Source organism: Stenella coeruleoalba (assembly GCF_951394435.1).
Source record: "Stenella coeruleoalba genome assembly, chromosome: 10".
NCBI lineage: Eukaryota > Metazoa > Chordata > Mammalia > Artiodactyla > Delphinidae > Stenella > Stenella coeruleoalba.
Genome location: NC_137156.1, coordinates 57,342,281 through 57,354,280, shown reverse-complemented (window position 1 = coordinate 57,354,280; position 12,000 = coordinate 57,342,281). Strand labels below are relative to the sequence as shown.

The 12,000-nt window shown below is 40.1% G+C and overlaps 1 protein-coding gene and 1 pseudogene across 2 annotated transcripts in view; both read right to left on the bottom strand.

Moving 5' to 3' along the window:
- OXSR1 (oxidative stress responsive kinase 1) overlaps positions 1-12,000 on the bottom strand; it is a 100,400-nt gene that overhangs the window by 5,377 nt on the left and 83,023 nt on the right. The window contains exons 12-15 of the mRNA XM_079934513.1: positions 9,245-9,280; positions 3,772-3,906; positions 2,397-2,461; positions 419-471 (exon numbers count right to left, since the gene is read on the bottom strand). Of these exons, the coding sequence (XP_079790639.1) occupies positions 419-471; positions 2,397-2,461; positions 3,772-3,906; positions 9,245-9,280 (289 nt within the window). The remainder of the gene's footprint in view (positions 1-418; positions 472-2,396; positions 2,462-3,771; positions 3,907-9,244; positions 9,281-12,000) is intronic.
- Positions 4,560-5,020, bottom strand: LOC307192353 (protein phosphatase 1 regulatory subunit 14B-like; annotated as a pseudogene). Its single transcript has one exon. The product of its transcript is annotated as a protein phosphatase 1 regulatory subunit 14B-like (transcript).

Sequence of the window (12,000 nt, the reverse complement as noted above, 5' to 3'; positions counted from 1 at the left end):
CGAAAGATCTGGGTTTGAATTCCAGCTACACCTCTTCTCAGCTGTGGGAACTGCAACCAGTTACTTCACTCTCTCTAAGCCTTGATTTCATCATCTATGCCGTGGGGACAATAATCTTTCCTTAGGGGGCAGTTTTGAGAATTTAATGAGATACTGATTAGCACAATGTCTGCCATACAGTAAGCAGTAAATTAGAGTTATATTCAATACTCTTTGTATTATACTAGGTTTTCTAAATGAGGTAGTAGTAAATAAACTGCATTTTAATTTTATTCATATGCCCCCCAAAACCTTTAGGCCAGGAACATTTTTATCACCCTTTAAGAGGAAAATATATCTAGAGGACAGAAACTTCTCACACATTTCCTTAAAATGACAAATGAGCAGTTATTTTGTTTTCAATGTTTTGATGCCTCACCTCTCCCAGGAGTAAATTCGAATCGAATATCATTTAGTTCTTTTTTTGAATTCCTATGAAAGAAAACAAAATGTATAAAATAAATGTCTGAATTTATGCATTCAGGGTCCGCCTACATATATCAGGAAAGCTATGCCAAGAGAAAGATCTTTCTGTCCCATAGACTGTATGATTTGTCCTAATGAGCTCACACTGAGGGCTCAGAGCAAACAACTCAGAGTGATCATCTAATTGTTCTACAACCCTTTTAATTTATGTCCTTCACTGGTCAATATATGCCCATGCCCATCCTTATTCCCACTAAGATGATCATATTAGACTAAGAGGAATATCTGTATGAGCACAGGGGGGTGTGATTAACATGATACAGGATGCCCTTTTCTTCCTTATCCCCACTCCTACCCCCCACACCCCTATGCCTAGGAGAGTACCTTGCCCACCACTGGTGATCAGTCTGACTAGACTCACAGAATGAAACACATGATGCTTCCCCAAATTCCACAGGGGTTCAGAGGAGAAGGATAAAGAATATACAGATTGGGATAATGAGGAAAAACTTTAGAAGTAGTATTTTAGATAGGACTTAATGGATAGGAAGGATTTGGGTGGGCAGAGAAGATGGGGAAAGAAATGGGGCCCATACTGGCAGCAGAGTTAATATAAGGCTCCAGAGATTAAAATGTGACTGGCGAAAGATAGTTACATAGATTGCACACCACACCAAGTACTGAGATTAACTAAGCTCCCTGGAGGTTCTGCTTAAAGATGGAGAAATTAGAATATTATGTCTAAAGGCAGACATGAGTGATTACTTAGGACCCAAATCCATTTTATCTAAACAGTTCAGGGAGCTTAGGTCTATCTGACACATACTTGATGTTACTGAAATTGTGCTTAAAATATAGTTATCCAAATCCAACACATCCTGCCCCACAGTGATTTTCTCCCTCATGTTGTCTCTTTGCACTTGTCTACACAGACTTACACTTCTGCATGTCTACTACTGAAACTTGTTTTTAGCTATGCTAAGTACACAATACAAATCAACTTCCAACACAGACTTGATTACTGCATTTCATTTTCTCTTTTTCTCAGTATCTTAGCACAATAGCTAATAGTGCTGTACTTAGTCTGAAAGCTGAATAAAATTAAGGTCAAGTGTTCATTATCACTTTAGTGATGTGACTGTCATGCCAAGCACAAACACCTTCAAAGATAACAATATGCTAAACTGAACTGCCTAGTCATTTAACTTCAAAGTTTTCATAAGTGAGAATAAGAATCTAGCCTCCTCTTCCATAAACAAGTCTGGAACACAGTCCACTAAAAAGCACCCTTCAAAAAGCTAACTACAAAGCAGAAACTAACACACCATTGTAAAGCAATTATACTCCAATAAAGTTGTTAAAAAAAAAAAGCTAACTACATCACTTACAAGTATCCTCTCCCCTCCTGAAGCACATGTCAAATAGAATTGTTATACTCTCTATTAACTGCTGTAAGTTTTCAAAACAAAATTTTGAAGAGAGACAAATAACATTCTTTGTGTACAGTTAAAATAGGATGAGATTACCAAGACACTGTATTAATTCAGAACTATTTGAGTCCAGGTATACAGAGTAGGCTTCTATAAAGAAAAGGTAACCAGATCTGCTTTCTTCACATTTATAGCATAATTTCATTACTGTCAGTGGTAAAATCAAAACATTCCCCAAACAGTCTTGCTGCCTCTACTCTAATTATGGTCATACTGAGAAGATGACTAGGAATTCACAAGTGGAAGGAGGAATGAGTCAATGCTAATTCAGGTCCTCACACTACTGCTATTATTTCTGAGGGAAATAATACACCCACAAGCAAACACACACGATCCTATCCAGTTACTCTCAGGCATGAACTACTAGAAGGGGGAGTAACTTTCAAATAGAAATCAGCATATTCAGAGTATTCAGAAAACAACACCAGAATGTCTACTTACCGTAATCTTAGTACTAGACTGATTGGGATCTTGGTTTCTTGTGAACCTGCTCCTGAAGACAGAGCCTAAAAAAGCATTGAAAGGTATAAAGTCATTGCCTGGACTATTAAGCATGGAGGTGACTAATGCTCATCTGCAGAATTGTCCACTTGGCATCAATTTTCTTCATCTCCAGGTGTGGCCAACCTAGTCCCTAGGACACTCCCTGCTGCAGGAGGACATGTACCACAAGGCAGCAGCAAGAGCTCAATGTCAAACATAATGAGAACGATAATTCTCAAACCCACACGAAATTCCATACACAGCCACATTTAATTTTGTATTTTTCAGACCTCTCTTCCTCTATATAAGCATGAAGAACACGAAGCTGGGTTTTTCCCTTTAAAAAATCTGCCAGTGGCAACACATCTGCCAGTAAGGTCTAAACTGGCTACCCCTCACAAAACCACCCACCCTGGATGTTCCAGATCTTTTTTTTTTTTTAATTTAAAAAAATATTTTATTTTATTTATTTGGTTGCACCGGCTCCTTAGCTGCGGCATGCATGTGGGACTAGTTCCCTGACCAGGGATTGAACCTGGGCCCCCTGCATTGGGAGCACGGAGTCTTAACCACTGTGCCACCAGGGAAGTCCCTCCACATCTTCTAATGACTAAACTAATCCTCTCTGAAAACCATACAGCTGTCCCTTGCCTTACAGAGGATATACATTCTATTTAAGCGGTTTATAAAACAAATCCAATCTTTCCATCAGTTTTCATAAGACAACTGTATCTTTTCCCATATGATGCGCAGAAATGGAAAACTTGGGCAAAGAAAAGGTAAATGAAGTTAGAATGTGACTAACTGGAAGAGCTCAGAGCAGTGATCTCCAAAGGCAGAGCACCACTGGGATGCAGATAAAAACAGTGCTCCGGGGACGGGGTGTGGGGGACGACGCACCCTGGGTGAGACAGCCTTCCCCAGCGATCCGAGAGGGCGAGGGAGAGGGAGCGGGAGCCGTGGGGCGCCAGACCCCCCAGCGCCGTCCCTCCTGAGTGCAGGAGCCACCGGGGCACTGAGCCGCCTCAGTGGGCAAAACCCCTCGCCTTCGTGTGAGGAAAAAAAAAGCTGACAAGAAATTACCGCCCCCCTTCCAACTTTTGCTGTTTGAAATATTTCCATCATTAACTTATTTTGTTGCTAAATGAAACCTGTGTGATCTTTGTTAAACTCTTATCTGCATACATTTAAAACCGTGAAAACAGATTTCTAACTTGTTTCAAAATCTACCAGGACATCACCCTCATGGCACCAGGCGGCGGTCCAGGTTAGCCTCCACCCTCTGCCTCCACCTGGATGGCTGACCAGGAAAGAAAGCACATCCCTGCTGTACCTGAGGCTCCGCGGGGGTCGGCAGGGAGACTTGAGTTGGCTGTGCAGTCATCTGCCCAGCTGGCTGAGGTAGATGAGCAGAAATCTGTTCTGGAACTTGGAGTAAAGTACCCACAGGATCAGTTGTTGAAAACAGCTGTAACAAAAACACACACACAGTGCTGCTTAAGCTGAGAGGAAAGGGAGGCGGGCCTGCTGACAGGCAAGCACTGCCGCAGAGAGACTTTTTAAAGTAGTCCTTGTGTAGTGAACCAGCCCATCTCTACATCCCCAAGACACACCTATTTCAAGTGGAAGTCAAATATCTCTATGCTTTTTAAATTAATTAATTAATTAATCTATTTGTTTATTTTTGGCTGTGTTGGGTCTTCGTTGCTGTGTGCGGTCTTTCTCTGGTTGCGGTGAGCGGGGACTACTCTTCATTGCAGTGCGCGGGCTTCTCATTGCGGTGGCTTCTCTTGTTGTGGAGCACAGGGCTTTAGGCATGGGGGCTTCAGTAGTTGCAGCATGTGGGCTCAGTAGTTGTGGCTTGCCAGCTCTAGAGCACAGGCTCAGTAGTTGTGGCGCATGGGATTAGTTGCTCCACGGCATGTGGCATCTTCCCGGACCAGGGATCGAACCCGTGTCCCCTGCATTGGCAGGCGGATTCTTAATCACTGCACCACCAGGAAAGTCCCGCTTTTTTGTTTTTAAGAACTTTCTGAGGTATAATTTACGTCCCATGAAATTCACTGGTATTGCTGTTACCAGCTTGCGGGGGGGCAGCGATTGCTCTGTGGGAACCACGGTTCACCTGGGTCGAGGACCCTTACTTCTTCTGGCTGTGCTCAGCTTCTGTGTGCCTCGGATCTTGTCCAGCAAGCCAGAGACGAAGGCCTCAATGGGTTTGTAACAGTCAACCAGCAGCTCCGTGACCCTGGCAGCTCGGGTATCATCGCTCTCCATGCCCAGGAGTTCATCCACGTCAATCTCCAGTTCTGGGATCTCTTCTTCCTGGCAGTCCTAGAGGTGAGTGAGCTGCTCCAGCATCCACTCCTCCAGGTTGAGGCGTCTCCGTAGCTCCTTGCGGTGCTACTCGACCATGACCTTCCCTCAGCGCCTCACTGGGCCCTCGTCGTCCGTGCCGCCCGGGCCCTAGCCTGCAGGACCAGGGGGGCTCTGAAAGTAGACGCGGGGCCCTGGACCACCACTCCCCGGTCCAGGGGCCGGAGCCGCCAACGCCGCGCCCCTGTGGGGCCGCTGTCCGCCATGGCGGCCGCCAGGGCCAAGTGCGTGCGTCGGGCCCCTCCCTGCGCCGCCACCTCTGGGACGCCCGCCAGCTGGCCGCTGGCTCAGGTTAGCTCGTGAGCTCATCTCCACATGGCTCCGTGGCGAGGGCGGCGGCGGCCTACAACTCAAGTGATTTTTAGAGAATTTCTACTTCTGTAAATATCCCTACAATCTGGTTTTAGAACACTTCCATCAACTCTTCCCGTGCCCATTTACAGTTAACTCCGGCTCCCCCACCCAGCCCTAGGCAACCACTGATCTACTTTCTGCCTCTATCAATTTGCCTTTTGTGGACATTTCATATAAACCAAATTTTACAATATGCACTCTTTTTGTGTCTGGCTTCTTTAACTTAATTTTTGAGTCAGTCATGTTGTAACAAATATCAGTAGTCCACTTTTTTTTCCTTCTTCAGAATAGTAGTTCTTTGTGTCCTGTTTATTTTTAAATACATCTATTCTATCCCCTTTGCCCAGCAAAATAGCACCTACAAAATACAGATTTAGTATATAGTATGAAATTATAGAAATGACATTTTTCTATGTTGGGGATGTTCCATTACTTATAAAAAAAGAAAATCAACCAATGGTTCCTTAACATAACTGCAATGCTTTTCAAAATGGATGTGAAGCTTTATAACTAACATAGACATTAAACATTATTTTGCGTGTTTGAAAATTTTAATTATGTAATGGGGAAAAAAGACCGAAGTTGAGTACAAATTCAAGTTAAACATACTTAAAATTATAAGGTAATGGGGAAAATGATACCAATGTAATGGCCAAAATTTAGAGTTAAAAGAGGAAAAAAATTAGAAGGGCAATGAGAGGTCTAATAGCTGTTATCATATAAGCAAAACAAGGAGACAAGGAAGTAAAATTTTGTGTTTACTTAGCTTCACATAAAGGAAACCAAAAGTTAGTCACTGGTTCCAGTTTTTGATAGAAAAACAGAACTTTAAGATTAGTTTTGAAAATGCTTAAAACTATTAGCACTATTTCAAAAAGACAGCTTCCAAATTGCATGCACATATATGTATACCTATAATCAAGACAGAAAGGTTATACCAAACAAAGTAATGAGAGGATGTGAAGAGACTGGAACCTTGTGCATTGCAGGTGGGAATGTAAAATAGTACATCCGTTATGGAAAACAGTATGATAGTTCCTCAAAAAATTAAAAATAGAATTACTATATAATCCAACAATTCTCTTCTGGGTATAGACCCAAAAGAATTGAAAGCAGGGACTCAAACAGATATTTGTGTGGCCATGTTCATAGCAGCATTAGTCACAATAGCCAAAAAGTAGAAGAAACCCAAATGCCCATTGACAGATAAATGGTTAAACAAATGTGGTTCACACACACACACACAAATATGGAATATTATTCAGCCTTAAAAGGGAAGGAAAGAGGAAATTCTGATACATGTTACATAGATGAACCTTGAGGGCATTATGTAAGTGAAATACACAAGTCAGAAAAGGACAAATATTGTATGATTCCACTTTTATGAGGTACCTAGAGTAGTCAAATTCAGAGACAGAAAGTAGAATGGACGTTGCTAGGAGCTGGGGGGAGGAGAGAATAGGGAGTTATTGTTTAATGGGTACAGAGCTGGTTTTGCAAGATGAAAAGAACTCTGGAGATGGATGGTGGGGATGGTTGCACAAGAGTGTGAATGTACTTAATGTCAGTGAACTGCACACTAAAAATGGTTAAGATGGTTAATTTTATGTTATGTGTATTTTATCATAATTTAAAAAACAACAACAAAGTTATGAGCATGAGACTATGACTATGAGCATGTACAAGTTCACGTGGAGAGGCTATTTAGGCAAAGGAACAAGGAGGAGACTAAAAAGAATAAGTCTGGGTAATATGTAAAATACCCTTCCATTCAATTTTTGAGAAACTAGGAATCAGTCAAGATAGGTTAAGTTAGAGCGTAACAAATAATCTTAAATTCTCAGTAAATTACAAGAACAAAAGTTATTACTTTTTTGAAAACATTTTGCTTGTTTTAGAATTATTTTCCTTTTTTAAAAAACTGAAGTATATTGGGCTTCCCTGGTGGCGCAGTGGTTGAGAGTCCGCCTGCCGATGCACGGGACACGCGTTCGTGCCCCGGTCCGGGAAGATCCCACATGCCGCGGAGCGGCTGGGCCCGTGAGCCATGGCCGCTGAGCCTGCGCGTCCGGAGCCTGTGCTCCGCAACGGGAGAGGCCACAACAGTGAGAGGCCCGCATACCAAGAGAAAAAAAAAAAAAAAAAAAAAAACTGAAGTATAATTCATTGACTTACAATAGTATATTAGCTTCAGGTGTACAACATAGCAATTGGTATTTTTATATATTAAAAAATGATCACTACAATAAATCTAGTTACCATCTGTCACCTACAAAGTTATTACAATATTATTGACTGTATTCCCTATGCGGTACATTACATCCCCATGACTTATTTATAACTGGAAGTTTGTACCTCTTAATCTCCCCCACATATTTCACAATTCCCCTCACGCCCCTCCCCTTTGGCAACCACCAGTTTGTTCTCTGTATCTATGAGACTATTTCTGTTTTGTTTGTTCATTTGTTGTTTTTCAGATTCCACATATAAGTTACATCATATGGTATTTGTCTTTCTCTGACTTATTTCACTTAGCATAATACCCTCAAGGTCCATCCATGTTGTTGCAAATGGCAAGATTTCATTCCTTCTTTGACTAATATTTCTTTCTTTTTTAAAAAAAATATTTATTTATTTATTTGGCTGCCCTGGGTCTTAGTTGTGGCATGTGTGATCCTCAGTTGTGGCATGTGAACTCTTGGTTGCGGTATGTGGGACCTTAGTTCCCCGACCAGGGATCGAACCTGGGCCTCCGGCATTGGGAGTGCAGAGACCTGGCCACTGGACCATCAGGGAAGTCCCTGACTGAGTAATATTTCATTGTGTATATATACATATATATCATATCTTCTTTATCCATTCATCTATTGATGGATACTTAGGTTGCTTCCATATCTTAGCTACTGTAAATAATGCTGCAATGAATACGGGATGCATATATCTTTCTGAATTAGTGTTTTTGGGAAAATACCCAGAAGTCGATTTGTGGGATATATAATTGTATTTTTAATTTTTTGAGAAACTGTTTTCCATACTGGCTGCACCAATTTACATTCCCACCAACAGTGCACGAGGCTTCTCTTTTCTCTATATCCTCACCAACACTTGTTGTCTTTTTGATAATAGCCATTCTGACTGGTGTGAGGTGATAAAGTTATTTCTTGCACACACTTCAAGTCCATCTGTGGCCAGCAGAGGCTAAATTTGGTACCTAAATTTGCAGCAGGGATGCAGGTCATGATGGCAGGGGCAAGGGAACCCAGGGAATCACAATGTGGCTCTTCCTTCTGCTCACATTTTATTGGCCAAAGTAACTGCCATGGCCATGAGTAACTTCAAGGGGCAGAAAAATGCAATTCTACAGCATACCAAGAAGAAGAGCCAGAAATCTTAGTGAATAGCAGTTCTAATTCAAGTTGTCAGATGCTAGCCTGTAATAAGCTGAGGTACAGTATTTTCAGTCTTAAACATAATCCTGTACATAATTATATTACTATATATACAAATGAAGTGGAAAAAATAGTTACTTTTAAGCATGTGGCAAGAACAAATTGGATTAAGAGCAAGACATGTGTGCCATTAAACCAAATATTGAATACTCACAAGATGATTATTTTCTTTAGGTAAGGAGCATAAGGCAGGCCAGCCTAACAGGCGTCTGTTTAGTAGGATTCCCTATCACACTGAGGCAGTAACTATAGACATCAGAATCTATTTGACAAGAGGCTGAGGAAAAAAGTCCAAAAAGCAAAGGCAGCATATGACAGATTCCTGGACAGGCTAATGCAAAAAGACTAATTTCCACTTTAAGCAGCCCAAGATAAAAATAGCCGTTCATAAAGTCAAGCAAGCAAAAAAGAACATTCTGGGTTCTTAGGCCCACTTTTAAAATGAGTGCAATGGCACCATTTACTGCAAAGATCCATTCAAACTCAGAATCGATAGCTCTAATAAAATTCGACTGGCATAAGTTCCCATTCCCGTTTAGGCACATACCAAAAAGTGTGCTTAACATTAAAACCAAACCAAAACAAAAGCACATATACTTTAATGATTCAATAATCACAACTACTTACCTCAGAATTTGTTAATGAGTCTTTCACTCTGGGAGACTAAAAGAAATACAAAAAAAGGAGGCTTGTTAACTGAAAACTCAGGTTACTTGTAGTCAGTTCCAAACTGCACGGAATGTTGAAATGCAAGTCAACTCCATTTCACTCTGATCCATAATTAACTCATCGGTAACTCTAGTGAGAGTTTTCTGGAAAAAGAAAACTGTCATGATACTACTGTATTCTTTGTCCAGGTAGCCTGTAACGCATCAATATACCTACGGTATTTTAAGTCTAGAACTTGAGGTTTATAAGCAAACATAATGGGACTGAGCTATCAGTTAGTAGGGAGGTCACATTCTTCAAAGTTCAATTCTTTCTACTAATCATGAACATATTATGTGCATAATATCTCAAACCAAATGTAAACATTCGAGCTAATTATCCAACACATTCTTAAAGCAGAGTAATTCTGATTATAGGCTTTAATGAAGAAAACTCTTGAGCCAAAATTGAAATACTAATTACAATATGCCATATGAAAATCTAAAGCTAAATTGATTCAGTAAATCATAAGTTAGTAGTAATTCTGGATACAGGCACTGGAGAATACATAAAACAACAACATATCTCTAAACAAACGTCAATTTATGGTAAATTCTACCAAGTGTGAATTTAGACTTCTTATAAGGTCAGTTTAGGTTTTTAAAATTTTCATTACCATTTTATTAAGGAGAATCAAGGTACAGGCAACAGCTAATGGGTTACAGCAAGTATACAGCCAACACAAAACCTTAAAAAAAACTTTGTTTGGAAATAATTTCAAACTTACAGAAAGTTGTTAGAATAAGAATAATACAAAGAACACTGCTATACCCTTTACCCAGATTCATCCATTACTAACCTTTTTCCTCATGTGCTTTATTATTTAGTGTTCACTTTCTCTCTTTTTAAATATATATATTTAATCAGTCCTGTACCATTTGAGAATAAGTTGCATATAATCATAGCTCTTTACAACTGAATAGTCACTGTGTATTTCTTCCTCTTCTTCTTTTTTTTAAAAATATTTATTTATTTGGCTGTGCCGGGTCTTAGTTGTGGCACTCGGGATCTTCGTTGCTGCGTGCGGGATCTTTGTTGCAGTGTGCGGGATCTTTAGTTGTGGCATGAGGGATCTAGTTCCCTGACCAGGATTGAACCCGGGCCCCCTGCATTGGGAGGGCAGAGTCTTAACCACTGGACCACCAGGAAAGTCCCCACTGTGTACTTAAGAATAGGGATATTCTCTTACATAACTTCACACTACTAAAGCAATCAACTTAAGTAAATTTAAAAATAATACTTTAATTTACTCTCTATAATCCAACTTTTCCAATGACCTCCTACACATAATCATTCCCCCCTGCCTACTACACACTCTATTTGAATAGAATGCTCCTAATTTGTGGTTTGTCTGATGTTTCCTCATGATTCAGACTTAAATGAATTCTACAGAGTGACGTATCCTTCCTATAGTGTCATATCTTAGGGAATCACATGTTCCTCTACCCCTCATTAGTGATGTTAATTTTAATCATTGAGTCAAGGCATTTTCTAATTTCTCAGGTACGCAGTATTTTTTTCTTTCAACTAATAGGCCATCTATGGAGAGAAACTTTAAGACCATGTAAATATCCTGTTCATCAAAATTTTCCCATATGTTTAGCACCTATTGATGATCCTTGTCTGATCTAACATTTACGATTGTTTTATGATGGCTGTAAAATGATGAACTTCCCCATCCACTCCTACATTTACCAGTCAGCACTGGCAGTTACTGTAATGAAAACCCATCCCCCCCCCATGTATTTATATATCTGTTTATTATTAGTATGGGCCTATAGATTCCTATTTTTTAAATGATTTATAATTTATTCCTACACTTAATGATTTTGATGGTTAAATTCTCCCTAATTTGGCCAGTGGGAGCTCCTTCAACCTGGCTCATATTATTATGACTTTTTTAAAAATAAAAGATCTTTTCTTTCTGTCAAAAGAAGATATTCCAGATTTATCTTGCATTTTCCCTGTGTAAGCCCTGGAATCAGCCATTTCTCCAGTGAGCCTTTGTTCTTTAGTAGGGAATGACATTAGAAACCACGATCTGGGCATAAGGTATGTTCACTCTTGTAATCTTCGATTAGATGACAGAAACTGTGAATTTTACCTTGTTGCATGCTGATAATTTCTATAAATCTTCTTGAGCTTTGTTTTGGAATACAGTAAAGTTACTTGGAAATAGTTTAATCCTTTTGGATCCTGCTTTGATGAGCTGTTAGTTGGGTCTGGAGCAGTGTTCGGTCTAGGGCAATATATTACACCCCATTACTAAGCACTCTACCAAATGCCCTGTGAATTATAAGTTTCTCCAGTCTAACTGCTGTTCCTGGCTGTGCGAGTGCTGGGCACTTTCTCCACATGGGTAGTTTTCTCACATATAGTCACTGATAAGTATGCTGCTGAATACTCAAAAGGGAAGCTCTAAGCTTCTTTCTCTGGGTAGCTCTCTCCTCCTTGGTACTCTACCTTATCAAATTTTATCTGCCTTGATCTCTTACCTCTATTTACTCAACTCTCAAAAACACTTTTCAAGCCACAGTGAAAAGAAAACTGCCCCCAAACTGACTTGGATGTTAGAATTAGCAGAGAAGGACATTAAAATAATTATTATATATTCATATCTTCAAAAAGTTAAGTAGAGACATTGAAGATGCCAAAACAACACCAAATCAAACTTC